The sequence below is a fragment of the Pseudoliparis swirei genome, chromosome 4, assembly GCF_029220125.1.
Source record: "Pseudoliparis swirei isolate HS2019 ecotype Mariana Trench chromosome 4, NWPU_hadal_v1, whole genome shotgun sequence".
NCBI classification, from domain to species: domain Eukaryota; kingdom Metazoa; phylum Chordata; class Actinopteri; order Perciformes; family Liparidae; genus Pseudoliparis; species Pseudoliparis swirei.
Genome location: NC_079391.1, coordinates 30,195,572 through 30,210,596, shown reverse-complemented (window position 1 = coordinate 30,210,596; position 15,025 = coordinate 30,195,572). Strand labels below are relative to the sequence as shown.

General features: G+C 45.3%; 1 protein-coding gene across 1 annotated transcript in view; it reads right to left on the bottom strand.

Annotated features, from left to right (window-relative positions):
- The window catches only part of LOC130192529 (protein kinase C-binding protein NELL1-like), a 238,494-nt gene that overhangs the window by 197,465 nt on the left and 26,004 nt on the right, over window positions 1-15,025 (bottom strand). Inside the window, 1 exon segment of the mRNA XM_056412589.1 lies at window positions 508-658. Coding sequence (XP_056268564.1) covers window positions 508-658 — 151 coding nt within the window.

Below are 15,025 nucleotides of genomic sequence, written 5' to 3'. Positions count from 1 at the left end.
GAGCTTGCTGATGTCCTGCGGCCACATTGCATTCTACAGCAACAACAACAAAAATCCGCCCAGGAGAGATTACCAATGTTCAAATTATTACTCAGAGAGCGAGAGAGAAATATATATATCAGAAGACATGTCCCTATTTCTCCGTGCTCTGGTCGTTTCGTGGCAGCTGGGTTTACGAGGCCGTACATTCTAGTTATCAGGGATGCCGTGTGTCTGTTTATGCGGCGCGACGCGATAAAACCGGTGCCTCGCGCTCTTCTTACAGACACAATGCACGCCAGGTCATCTCCCATGAGCAGGCGGGAGGACACGGTGCATTATTCCACCCTGCAGACTCGCGCTGCTCCCACCGGCACGCCGACCTAAAGCGGCGGCGGAGTAATCTCACGCCGATCTCCGCTTTGCGACACCCTCCCCGTCAGCCGTCCGCAAACAGCCGCGAGTGAATTGGAGGTAGTCGAGGTGTCGAGAGAGAGGGACCCGAATGAAGAGGATGAGACGGATTACCTGTGTTCCGACTCGTGGATGGAGAATATGACTCCCGACGTGGACGACTTCTGCTGGATGGAGGCCAAGAACGTAAACTCACTTCTCCTCCTGAACAGCTGCACCACTTTCTCCGTGATGTGCGCCGGGGCGTGCACCGCCCGCCCGACATCTGAGGAGCGGAAGAAGAAGAAGTGAGGGACATCATGAGCTTGTGTCAATAATAAAGAACTTTACACAGCCGATGGATGTGCTGCTGTGTGTATCTGTGTGCATCTGTGTGTATCCTCTGTGTGTATCTGTGTGTATATCCTTCCTGTGTGCATCCTCTGTGTGTATCCTCCGTGTGTCTCTGCGTGCATCCTCTGTGTGCATCAACATCTAAATACATCTAAATCACACTTTGAAAGTATATTTCATCAACAGCTCTTCGATGCCGACTCGCAATGCCAAACTAGTGCATGCAAAATTGATACCAAGGCAGTAAACTTTGGGAAATCCATAGACTTTTTTCCCCACAGTTTTGTAGTTTGATTTTTAAGTATAATACTAGACAGAAATGTATCGTCAACGGTGTTTATTATTGCCGATGTAGTGGCACGGCTTTGTGGCGTTTGTGGGTTTGTTTGTTAATAGTCTTATTATTGCCATTTTTATGACAATTGCTTCTCTACTGGAAGCCTAAATAAGTATATTTATTATTTGTATGCCCCTGGATTTCAGTCAGTGGGGGCAACAATTGCCCCCTAAAAAATATGTAAATGTCCCTCCCTGGTCACAATTACCCGATAATGGAAATAAACCACGATGGAGTCGTCGCGACCAGCAGCAGGCTGAGGATCCACCGACAGGCAGACAGACGGCCTCAGTGCGGGGCTTTCAAAGCTCCACAGGGAGACGGTGGCCCCGCCCCCCTGCTGTCAGCCGATTGGCCGGCACACATCTTCCTCCGGTCCTCCGACGTGTGGCACATGAGCCGAGCGCGTCATGAGTTCGCAGCTTCAAATATTTTATTCAGGATGTGACCATATTGTCACAATTCGAGTTTCTCTTTTGAAGAGAACCAGCCGTGCGATGCGCTTCAAGGTCAACGCATTGACACCGTTTCCACACGACTTCAAGCCCATTCAAACTGCAGCCGCCGTTCAAATGTTTGAGGTCACTTAGAAATTTCCTTATTTTTCAAAGTAAAGCAATGGTTTTTTTCAATGAAGATAACATAAAAATAATCAGAAATACACGTAATGTGGTAAATGACTGTTCTCTGGTTTTTAATGAAATCTCTCCATAGATGCATGTATAGAAGCCCATCTCCAGTGTTCTAATGGTACATTGTGTTATCGGCCGGACGATCAGCGCATCGAGGGCTCAGGAAACAGATGAGGAAACCAGTTGATAGTGTTTTTCATGGCATTGCATTAACATCACTAAGACCTGGGCAACTTTAATGAACTGAAATAACTCGGTCGGTTAGGGTGAGTGGGCATGTTTAGAAGAAACCAACACTAGTGGTAGGTGGGAGAAGGGATACAACATCTCCAATACAAAATGTCCTTCTTTTAATGGCCAACGCTGTGCATTTAGAGTCGTCAACAGTCTCTTGGGATCAATTCTTTAAGGAGCAGAGAAAAAAAGCAATCACACAATCCTAGATAATGTGTGCATGCAAGTTAACCAGCTAAAGGAAGCTAAGAAAATCAGAATATCAAATAGATAAATGCCTCAAATTATAGATTTGCATGTTAAAGTACAGTTACGGTTTTGCTTTTGTTTATAAATGTGGTATCATTGAGAATCGTGGAATTTCACTGGCATCAGTATCGACTATTTTATGACGTAAAGTTCAAGTCCACAAAGTGCAGTCGTCCACATCATCATATCGCAGAAAGACGAAATGCATTGCTCAGTTCTTCATAATCCGCAAATACTTGACTTGAGAAAATATGTCGTACGTGGTATTCCAAACATAATCCAGGTTGAGGTGCAGCCTGTGTACATGCAGACGTCTGGAACCAGACCAAAACGTACCAGATGCCGTTCGACACTCAGCTTGCACACGCAAAATGTGCATCACTAAATATAACGCACACACACACACACGGCCGAGATGATAGCAGACCAAGCATCAGTTGTTTACAAATTGTGCTGCACCTAAAACGTAATTAGGGAACGGAAACCAGAATGTCTCCACACAGTCCACGCGCCCCGACAGCCCCCTAACAATGATGAATGGGGGAGCAGGAGTAAAAGCAGCGCGGCCCGGCAGCCTCCGCCGAGCTGCGGTCTGCGGCTTGTTGACGTAAACACACCCATCTGCAGTGACGGGAGGAAGCAGGTTGGGCGGGAAGGTTCGTCTCCCGGCAGAGAAGAAGAGGATCGGCGTAACAGGCAGCCGTCAGAAACCCCCCCCCCCCCCCCACAGCTCGGATGAGTCTTACAGATGGCCTCTCTAACTGGCAGCGAGGAAGAGGAGCAGTCCGGTGGGACTTCACTCACCGCAGCCCGTCAAGCCTGTGAGGACTCTGGTCCGGACCCGATGTGGACGACCCGCGTCACCGCCAGAGAGCTTCGCAGCACGACAGTCGACTTGTTCTGCCAAGGACTCAAACTAAATCAGGGCACAGTTTTTTCTGGCAGGCCGACAGCTGGCAAAAAAAAGAAATACAAATGTCCGCGAGCCTTTTCAGGAACATCAAAGCGCATCGCCTCCTGCTGGTCTGCAGGTGTCTGTGCGCGGTACTGTAATTGGTATTGACCGCTGTAATAGCCGGCCGAGTGACACGACCCCAGGATGATTTTATGATGCTACGCCATGAGGTCAATGGAGGTTTGGCGGCGGCCATCCACAAGTGCAGCTCGGCCCAGTAACTACACTTTACACTACAACAATGTCCGTAAGACGGGTCAACGTGTCACGGGACTGCGGGCGGCGGGTTCTCTCTGGCTGCACTTCACCACGCGACCAGGAATCAAAAAGGCGGCCGTCCGTCGCTGCTGCCGGTCGGCCCGCTTTTCAGTGAAGGTTTTAAGAAAGTGGCTCATGACCACGCTCGGTTGTTGGACCACGAAGCCCTTAAGCCGGGTCAAAACAGACGGAAAAAGCAGAACATTAATAGGGCAGATTATTATTATTGATTTTTTTAAATGGTAGATTTATCCGTCAATTCCCATAGCCCAAGATTCTGTCTGCAACAATCCAAAACAGAAAGACATTACATTTACAATTATATATGAAGCAGCGAATCCGAGGGGCGGGGCTCAGTTTCCTAAACAACCTCTCAATCACAGCCTCACCATGAACTGGATTTAACAAATGAGTGTCTGGTCATGCCCGTTGAGCAGATACACAAACACGCTCTATCTGGACTAGGGGGGGGGGGCAGATCAAAGAGGCCGTCTCCTCTGCTGGACCGCCCCCCCCTCTCTCTCAGCAACACATTCAGCATCACTGGCAGCGGCTCAGAGGCTGGAAACGACTTAGAGGTCTGAGAAGTAACATCAAAGTTTTCTGGCAACAGTTGCAGCCAACTAAATAAGCCCACAATGGCGGCCTGATTACAAGATAAAAGCTTCTCGTTACCGTCCCTCGAGCTGCGCGGATCCTTTGGCAGAGGAAATCCCGCCGACAGATCATCGACCCATCAAGCCTCCCACCGATCGGACGGGTGCAATTTTTCCCCCTTTGGCTCGTCTTCATCGTAATGATAATGATGGAGGTGTGCCCTAATATCTTGAGGCAAGGACCTACAGTACGCTCGTTGTATGGCCCTAGTTGTAATCGAATAATCATGCATAATAGTACCTTTAAAATCTACTTTAAAGCCGAGTTTCAAAGCACCGTGTGTGGAAAACTGAAGATAGCAAGTTAAATCTGGCAATTCTAAGACCAATAAAGAAATCAAACAAACTGAAATAGCGTAACATTAGATTGTTTTAAACAAAAGACAACTAGAAGCCATATTAGACATGTATAAACAAATACTGGGGCAATAAAAGAAAATCTGTTTTAAAACGTAATTTCAAAAGATGTTACATAACCGGTAAGCCACAAACAACCTCAAGAGCAAAGAAACAGGTGGAAGAAGTCAGGCTGAGGATCTGGTTCAAAGATCCCTCGTCAAACAGTTATGAGAGTTATTATCCATCAGCGGGCGGGCCCGATGTGTTCTGGCGCCTGAGGATCTGGCTTGGTGTCGTTGTGTGTGGCGCAGTGGGCAGAGTTCTGTACGTCAGTCCAGTAACTCGGACCGTGCTTACGCTCGGCTTTTTTTTAATGCAACCTTTCTGATCAGAAGCGCCAAATGGGAACTCATGTGTCCGTATACATGTCCAAACTTCAATTCAACCTGCCTGATCCGATTTATTTCTTGGAGGAACATTTGTAAGATGAATTTTATTAAACTAATTTCTCCCTCCCTGTCGTATTAGTAGATTTTTTTTTTTATTCAAGATTGGCAGCTGAGAAAGCTATGCTAATTCGACGATACACTAATTTTCCTATGCTTACACATACACACAAATATATATATACATATATTTACAAATATATATATATGTATATACAAATATATATATATGTATATAGACAAATATATACATATTTATACATATACATATAAATATATATAAAAATCTATATGAATATATATTAAAATATATATAAATATCTATATAAATATATATATATACACACACATCAGACCTTTGTATAATACTTTTCCACTCTTTCTATGAAACGTAAAAATATAACGTTGTCCATTTCTATCCTCACAACGGTGACTCGTGCAGGGTAGTTGTCACATGATGACTTGCCAGCTCAACAAGAAAATATAGATAAAACAATATTAATTGAAGACCCTTCTTAATTTCCGTTGCATGTTATAATCTTTCATGATAGCTCATCCCTCTGATCCTGCAAGAAGACCGTCCTCTTTACTTCCAGCCCCGCGGCCCTCTGTATATCCACACATGAGGCTAGCCAGCCAGTCATCCATCCAGCACACAGCAGCCTGTCCCCGAGGAGCTAGCCTGCTTTCCCGCTGCTCCAGGCGGCTCTGCAGTGGAGACGAAAAAGAACTGGACTGCAGAGCCGGGGCTGGAACCGAAGCTACCGGGCCGAGGCACGACTGGAAACGGAAGAAAAAACAAACCCACGCAAAACTCTCCAAGATTCAAGGTTACATTTAACAATTCCGTGTGCAGTGTTCCATCAAAAGTGAAATGCAAAGAGCAGCGCACTAAGAACCCAAGACGGCGTCACAAGTCACTATTTAAACACTGAAGAGCGTCGGTCGAGCCAAGTGGTACAGTTACGGCTCAATGGCGAGAAAGTTTGAATGCGGTTTTAGAAAAGCCACAGGAAGTGAAGAAAAACTACACAAAGGACGGAGAGAGTTTGACGCACGTGAAGCATGCGAGTGCGTGTGAAGCAAGACGGCAAACAGACGAGCTCTCGGCAAGCCTTTCCCCGAGTTGACTTGGCTCACATTTGAAGAACTCCCCGCTGCTGAAAAATTCATAAATCTGAATTGATAAAACATTGATGATTCAGTTTAACTTTTACTTCCCTTTCGTGAGTAGATAACCCAACTATGAACATCAAAAAAAAACCTGTAAAGTCTACCCGGTGGGTGATTGGTGTGATCCTCAGAGGGCTCGCTCACCCCGCGTGGGCTCCGTCACGAGCCGTCAGAAAGAGTGCGGTTTGATTACGGTAAATAAGGATGGAGCGAGGAATGAAGCCGAACACATGCAGTCGGGCTGTGAACCCGGTTGTGAACCATCTGAGCATATGTGTGTGCGTGTGCACGTATGTGTGTCGTATGAAATGAGATCAGCGCCCAGAAGGGATAGACCCCGAGCTGAATTGGTCGTGCTTATTTTGAGCTGCTGAATGAAATATAAAACGAATTCTATAGGTTCAATGAAAACATAATTAAAACTAGAATGGGCACTCGGTAGAGCGCATACCTTCGCATATCACAAGATTGGGCATTGAATTATGAAAATGTTGGCATTAGTTGCATGCCAATTGGATAGAAATTGACCGCGCTATGGTAAAAAGATGTTGACCTTTTCATGACCTTGACCTTTGACCCGATCGATCCCAAAATCTAATCAAATGCTCCCCGGATAATAACCAATCATCCCACCAAATTTCATGCGATTCGGTTTAAAACTTTTTGAGTTATGCGAGTAACACGCATACAAATAAATACACGGCGATCAAAACATTACCTTCCGCATTTTCAATGCGAAGGTAAAAAATGCTACACGTTAAAATATGATCAGAAATGTATTTAGGAGATAGCTCAGCATTTTGGGAAAGATGTGGATTTGCTTTCTATCTAGAAATATCTTTAAATGGCATTCTCTCTGATGGCCTACAGGGGGCAAATGACTTCTAACTTGATGTATTACTCTTGAAGACATTGAGTTTATGGTCTCAAGTGGTATTTTAGAGTCATATTCTATACAGCATGAAGTTGATTCTGCAAATGATGGTGCTTAAGCGGAGCGTGCTATAGGGCGGGGCTTATTGTGATCGCAGACGCCGTCACTGCATCACTCTTCCGCGGTCCAAATATGGTAACTTCAGTTCACCGGTTAAAAAGAAAGAAAAAAGCCAAACATGGCGACAGCCGTAATCCAAGATTGCGGCGGCCACAAAAAAAGTCATTCCACAAACCAGCTGGTGATGTCCAGATGAACACGCTAAAGTCTTACAGTAAATACATGCTATGGTTGAGACACACAGGGGACATAAAGGATAAAAGCATGCTAGCAAAGTATAAAGCCTCAATCACATCATGGACGGAAAACGTAGAAATGGCAATTAACGAATTTAGTAAATCTTTAATAATCCAGACTGAGCCCAGTTTGAGTGCATCCCAGAATGTGTTTCTCTGCTTGTATGCAGATCAACCCGGGAGCAGTTGTTGATTGCGACTGTGGAAACAACGCTCGCATTCCAAAGACAGCCTCGATTAAAGTTGGTCAAATCGGTATTTTTCGGCCCACTTCATAAACGGCTGGAACGAGAGAAGACGTCAACATGTACTCGATCTGTGCCAACGGTGCCTAAGAAGGTGCCAACTGAAACATTTAGAGAGTTTTGATTTGTCACTGCCTTATTAAGTCAATTGCAGAAGAAGAGAAAGCAGCGTGTGAGATACTATAACAGTCTCATTAAATTCCAACCGGTGCTTCAGAAATACATTTGATAATGATCTTTTGTTTTTTAATTCTATGAGATTTCACATTAACTCAAGAAATTGAAATGTATGCTGCTCAGAAACAGTCCCCGTGGGCACAAATCTCTCTGCATATTATGTGGGAGAGTGTGTGTTTTGTTAACAACTCTCTAGGCTGAGATACTATTCATAATCTGCTCCACCCTCCCACAGCTCTACACAATGCTCCTCTGCTGCGGGCGGGTTTTAACACCGCAGCTGGCCGCCTGTTCTTCAAACCACTCTCACTGTACACATGCAGCATAAATCCACACACACACACACACATATGAATAACACATTCGCACAGGGGAAATATGTGGGATTGCGATGTGAGCTAATTCAGTGGAGCTCCGAGTGCTTTGAGCTGCAGTATCAGTATCCAAGAGGCTTTCTGGGGGCCCGCTGCTGGGAGTGCGCGGCTCCCGCGGCCGAGAGCCGGGGGAGCTGGAACAGAGGAGCTCTCCACCGCCGAGCTTAATTACCTCCGTATTCTCCCCCACGCCGCGCGCACCGCCTGAGGAACCGCCCGCCGCTGGAGCCGAGGGCGGGACGGCACCCGCCGGCTCGCTCGCCGGCCGGCCTCCGTCCAGTCAATCGGCGACGCCGACGCAGCCATTCGTCTCAATTAGCCACGCTCTGCATACTCGGGGAAACATATGATGGATTGGGATAAGCGCTGTCCTCTTTATATTTGTGATAAATCGTCCGCTGAGAGCTTTTTAAACCGCCGCGTTGTTGAACGTGGAAGAAAAGCGACAAATCGTCAAATGACCTCATCATCGCACAGTCATGTTGATGGCGTTCTCCCTAATCACTCTCACTGCCACACGCTGACAGCCACATAGGCTCTGCGTGAGCCCGGCTGCATTTCAGAGAGAGAGAGAGACAGACAGAGAAAGAGACAGACAGAGAGCGACAGACAGAGAACGAAAGAGATAGAGAGAGAGAGAGAAAGAGGAGAGCGAGAGAGACAGATGAGACAGACAGACAAACAAACAAACAGACAGACAGACAGAGAGAGAGAGAGAGAGAGCGACAGACAGAGAACGAAAGAGACAGAGAGAGAGAGAGAAAGAGGAGAGCGAGAGAGACTGACAGACAAACAAACAAACAAACAGACAGACAGACAGAGAGAGCGACAGACAGAGAAAGAAAGAGACAGAGAGAGAGAGAAATAGGAGAGAGATAGAGACAGATAGACAGAAAGAGAGAAAGAGGAGAGAGAGCTAGATGGAGACCGAGAGAGACAGACAGATCACCAGAGAGAGAAAGAGGAGAGAGAGAGACCGACACAGAGACACAGACAAATAGAGAGAGAGACAGAGAGAGAGACAGAGAGAGAGAAACAAACAAGTGGTGCAGCGTGGGCAGCATGCAGAGCGGAGCTGGGAGATACGATCAAGACATAAAGGGAGGAGGAGACGAGAGCCAAAGGTCACCCAAGGGCGCTTCACTTCTCCCAGAAAACGTCTCAGTCAAGCCAAGAGGAAGCACCGCAGCAAACACCTGAAGGACGACGTGTGTGTTTGTGATCGCAGAACTCAGGACCAGCTTCTGCTCGATCAGAGTTGGATAAACGCCAGTGGTGTATAAAGTACCCAAAAGTCATACTTGAGTAAAAGTAAAGATACTTGACTGGAAAATTACTCAAGTAAAAGTAAAAGTCACCGATGAGAATACTACTTGAGTAAAAGTATTAAAGTATCTGATTTTTTTTGTACTTAAGTATCAAAAGTAATTTTCTGATATTAAATGTACTTAAGTATTGAAAGTAAAAGTAAAAGTAAATGCTGTTAATAAAAAAAACAAAGGGTCAGAATTTTGAGAATTATGAAGTTTATTTATTTGGGTGCTGTGGCCGCCATGAACAAGGAGTATGAGCTAGGATGAACTTAGCAATATATGAATACTATGAAATTACTAAAATATAAAAACACGATTAACACAGAAAAAAGCAGAACCAAAAGTAACAACCAGAATCATCACATTAAAGTGAAAAATGTATTGTTCATCTTCAAAAGAAGTTGATTTTCAAAATGGACAGATTTCAGTGTCGCTCTTCTGGGGCTGAAGACGAGTCCTGCGATGCTGAAGAGCCGTTCACCTGGTGCAGGTAGAGTGTGTCTAGCTTCACAGGCCCTGATGCAGGTAGAGTGTGTCTAGCTTCACAGGCCCTGATGCAGGTAGAGTGTGTCTAGCTTCACAGGCCCTGATGCAGGTAGAGTGTGTCTAGCTTCACAGGCCCTGATGCAGGTAGAGTGTGTCTAGCTTCACAGGCCCTGATGCAGGTAGAGTGTGTCTAGCTTCACAGGCCCTGATGCAGGTAGAGTGTGTCTAGCTTCACAGACCCTGATGCACAGGCCCTGATGCAGGTAGAGTGTGTCTAGCTTCACAGACCCTGATGCAGGAGAGTGTCTGGCTTCAGTGCAGGTAGAGTGTGTCTAGCTTCACAGACCCTGGTGCAGGTAGAGTGTGTCTAGCTTCACAGGCCCTGATGGTGCAGGTAGAGTGTGTCTAGCTTCACAGGCCCTGATGGTGCAGGTAGAGTGTGTCTAGCTTCACAGACAGCAGCACACAGTTGGGAAGCATTTCAGCAAGTCAACGTGATCCACGTCTCCATCCAGCTGTTTGCTGCTGTCATGCGCTTGAGATGACGAAGAAGAAGTCCTCTTCATCAGATGAACTGGACCTGGTGGCATCCCCTAGCTGCAGGGAGGGTTCTTCCATGTGCTGCTTGATGTAGTCCATTCCTGAAATAAAGTGAGAGTATTACAGACATGATAGAATTAATAACACTTCCTAACATGTCATGACCCCAACCTAAAGTTTGTACAAAATAGTTTGTTTTAATTTGAAGTTTATACATTTAGTTTCATGCACTGTCCGTGCATCCAGAGTTGATTTGTGAATATGTACTTGTATCTCTGTAGTTAAACACAACAGTCCCAAATCAATATCGTCGCCATTACTGGACCGTCACTCTTATAATATTAATACAAATAATTATAATAATGCTGTAATGATTAGCATTATATCATAGCTAAGACGACTCAAATCAACAAATTCTCACAACTGTCAACACTTCTTCAGCTCATTAACTCGGTAGAGATCCGTCTACTACACTCACGCTAATTGTCTCATTTAATTGACGATAGCTAGCGAACGTTAGCCTAACGTACAACATGCGTAGGACAATCAGACACCTGCCAAAGATATAACTTACTCCAATTCTTAGGACAACACTGCTAGATATCTTAACAGGTTTATGATGACTAAACATTAACGTTGCGGCTCATGGGATTAATCTTAATTTACCTCAATGTGTTTCCTGAGGTTGGTGAGTTGTTGAAGGCCAATATCTCCGTAGCTTTCGGTCGGCATAAGAGGCACTTCATCCGGTAGGAAGAAACTTTCACTCCGACAAAAGAAAAGAGTTCGCCCAAATATGGCCACGGACGTTGATTTTGGTCACCGTGGTTGTTCGAGTAGCTTCCATTGATGCTCCACATGAAATGAGTCGTATCTGTAGCCGCTCGCTCGCTAGCATCCTGGGCATCACTGGGAATAGAAAGAACGCGGCAAGGACCACTGAGTCCCAACCTGGTGCTCGTGCTGCGTTCAGGTGCGCTGCGGTGTGTTCCACAACAGACCCGATGTGCTGCGTTCAGGTGCGCTGCGGTGTGTTCCACAACAGTCCCCGATGTTTCTCATGATTATTTTTTTCCGTAGTAACGAGTAACGATACTGTTTCAGGGGAAATGTATCGGAGTAAAAGTACAAGTTTTAATTGCAAAATGTAGTGAAGTAAAAGTAAAAGTAAACAGAAATATAAGTAGTAAAATAAAGTACAGATACCCAAAAAAAACTACTTAAGTAAAGTAACGAAGTACTTCTACTTCGTTACTATACACCACTGCTAAACGCCGGTCCTCGTCTCGATGTTTCCATCACGCAGCCGCTTCACAGTACGGAAGAAAATAGTGAAAACAAAACATGAAGCAAGAAGCTGCTGCTGCGGGTCTTTTCCCTTTGAAGTGCACGACAAACTTCAAAAAGGAAGAGAATGAGTGCAATAACAATAACAACAACAATAACAATGTAATCAGTTACAATTAAGTTTCAGGGGATGAGAACAGAATTGTAAATGGAGATTAAACGGCGTATAGATTAGAGGCTGCGGAGCTCAAATATAACAACATGTAGCAGTTACACCATAATGCTATAAAAGGGAAATCCCAAAACAAAAAAAAGGCATGTCGCATGTCCAGGATGATGGTTTAGTCCAACTAACAAAACATAAAGATGGTAAACACACAATTCTGAGCTTATTTGACGATATATACAGACGAGCGGTTAGTGACCACGGGCCTCGAGAGAGGCATCTGGACATGTGGGAAGACACCAGCGTTGGAGGATTTGGGAAGTCAAGAGTCGGAGAAGGTGCAATTATTATTCATTATTTTTATTCCACTACCGAATTATTAAAACGCCGTCCTCTCGCAAGCGCGGCGATGCGACGCGACGCGTTACACGAGCTTGAGAAATCTGTGTGGCCTTCCTCCCACACGTGTGTGTGTGTGTGTGTGTGTGTGTGTGCTATTGTAAAGTTAACGCTTTAGTGATAATAAACTGCTGGTCTGAGGCTGGCAGGTGCTATATATATATAGATATATATATCCTGATCAGAGTAAAGTGATGTTCTCGTGCTTTACGAGGCTCCGTTCAGGAACGCTTATCATTCAGTCGTAAGACGTTGCGCTCCGTTCTGCTGCCCAACTCAAACACGTGGGTTCTTCCTCGGCCGACCAACAGAGAGATAATCATTCGGTCGCTTCCGGCTTCTCAAATTTGACAAATTGCTGAATTCTGGTTCACTTTGGGACTTGAAGCTTTGTGAATTCGGGCCGCCGCGTCAACTTCAATACGACTTTGCAGAGTTACGCTGAGCCACAAAAGTGAGCCATCTAAAATGTGCTGATGATCCGGTGTTTTATATTAAACCCGAGATATTCATTTTCAGAAACTCTTGATAGACCCTGGTTACACGGTAAAACTAGTTTCAGGCCACATTTTAAACAAAGGTTGGGCGATATTCAAATAACCCTCGTGACAATAATGCTTTAATAAAAATAACTCAGCGAGTTATCATGCAAAAAAACACGCTGCAGATAGACGCGCACATGGATATAAATATCTATGGACTGGAAACACGTGTTGCAATCCCCATAAGTATCTGCAAGGAGGACCGTTTCCTGTGAGGTGATGCTGTTCAACACACGTGGGGTTGCAGGGCTCCAGACTAACTTTTTTTACTAGGAGCACAGTGGCCCCTAACTTAAAATTTTAGGGGCGCAAGCAGAAAATTTAGGGGCGCACACAGGGTTTTTCCTGGGTCAAAATGGGTCTTCGGTGCTCCCCAAAAAAAATGTTTGCGCGCTGCGCGCGCACCGTCTATTCGTGCAGATCGAGCTGTTGAGTGAGTCCATTCACGCTCTGTCCATTCACGCACCTCACAGTTGTGTATTGATCAGACATGAAGACACGCTTATCAACTCCAGTGTTTCCCCTACCATTATAACAGGGTGAAATCTCCACCCGCCACTCTGTAATTTTCGTCTACCCACCTTCGATGTGGCCAATCAAAACATTTGTTGGTTTCTAGAGATGCACCGATCAGGTTTTTGGTGCCGATCACCGATCACTGAAATCAGTATCTGCCGATCACCGATAATACCGATCACTGAAATCAGTATCTGCCGATCACCGATAATACCGATCACTGAAATCAGTATCTGCCGATCCGATAATACCGATCACGATCACGGTGTTGATTGAAGCATTCTATTTATTGTGTAGCATTATTGCCTAGGACTATGAGGAAATACATATATAAAGCAACTCAAACATTAAAGAAATTACCGATTTCTTTAAACATTTAGGACTTTTACTTTGAAAAATGTCCTAATTGATACATTAAAATAGTTTGATTGCTATTGTAGGGGATTTCAGATATGTATGGAACACATCTGCATTATTCATTTCCTGGAACTCTTGGGGAAATCTATATACAGGACTTTTCTTAACATACAAGACTGACTAATTTTTATAAACTCTTCCTTGGTCCAGTAAAAATGTTTTAATGTTAGAATAATTTAAGCTAAATCTCAGAAACGATCTCTAAAGATACAAAATCAGTTCATTGTTTACTTTTATATGTTCGTGTATGATTTGTCGACATCTTATTTTGAAAAACGGATGTTGTTTCACGTGGTTCTTTCCGCTAACTTTGCAAAACCGGATGTTGTCACTTAAATCCTTCCGCTAACGTTATCAAACCCCTCGCGCGCTCCCGATCGAATGCGTTTACCGTCAACATCAGTCTCTAGGGGCAGACATGTGAGAGTCGGCTGAGTTGACCCAGAGATTCAACTCGGGGGACGGGGACGCCGCTCGGTGGTGAGGATCCCCTCGTGGACCTCTCACTCTGCGGCCCTCCGTTGCGGTGCGCCTCTTTTCACACATTAGCCCCCCCCTCACACACAGGCCAGCCTTCTTCTTCGGTTTTCGTCTCCTTTCTTCTTCTTCTGGAGTTAATGTCGGTTAGCAAACCAGTCATTCAGGCATTACCGCTAACTATAGTGGGCTGAAGTGTAGAACAAGTTTGTAAGCAACAACAATATTTAATAACAAAAAAAAGAAATCTGCTAATTTACTGGTCGCGCATGCGAGAGTTGATGAAAAATTTACTCGCACTGTGTCTAATTTTAAGCGCAAAATGCGACCATTTGGTCTTAGTCTGAAGCCCTGGGTTGTTTACGCACGAGCATCCATCAGATGAGCCGAAAGCTCGTCTGCCTCTTCCCTTCATCGTCCCGCAGAACTCCAAAAACGCGCGGCGAGCTGATGAAACCACGAGGAAACGCAGCAGCGGACCGACTGCAGCCAGAGAGGAAGTCTCGGTTTCTCAGACGGTAATTAATGCGAGAGCAGCTGGAGGGAAATCACACAGAGTGTGCTCCGACAACGGGAGTAAAACATCAGACGTGCGCACGCCGTTACCGGCTCACGTGATTCAGGGAAATGAACCATGTCAGAGTGGTGCTTCGGTCCCAAAGGGGACGTTCAGGGTGGGAACTCAAGCTCTGAGGCTCCGTGGAAGGTCAGTCGGGTTGTCCCTCGCACCCAGCCAAGTCATCTCACCTCCAGTGACCGCGGATACCGAGTCCCGATCCCACACTTTGATTTTCAAGACCGAAAGTACACTCAAGCTATCAAAATCAATCGCACGTACAGGCTCTACATTT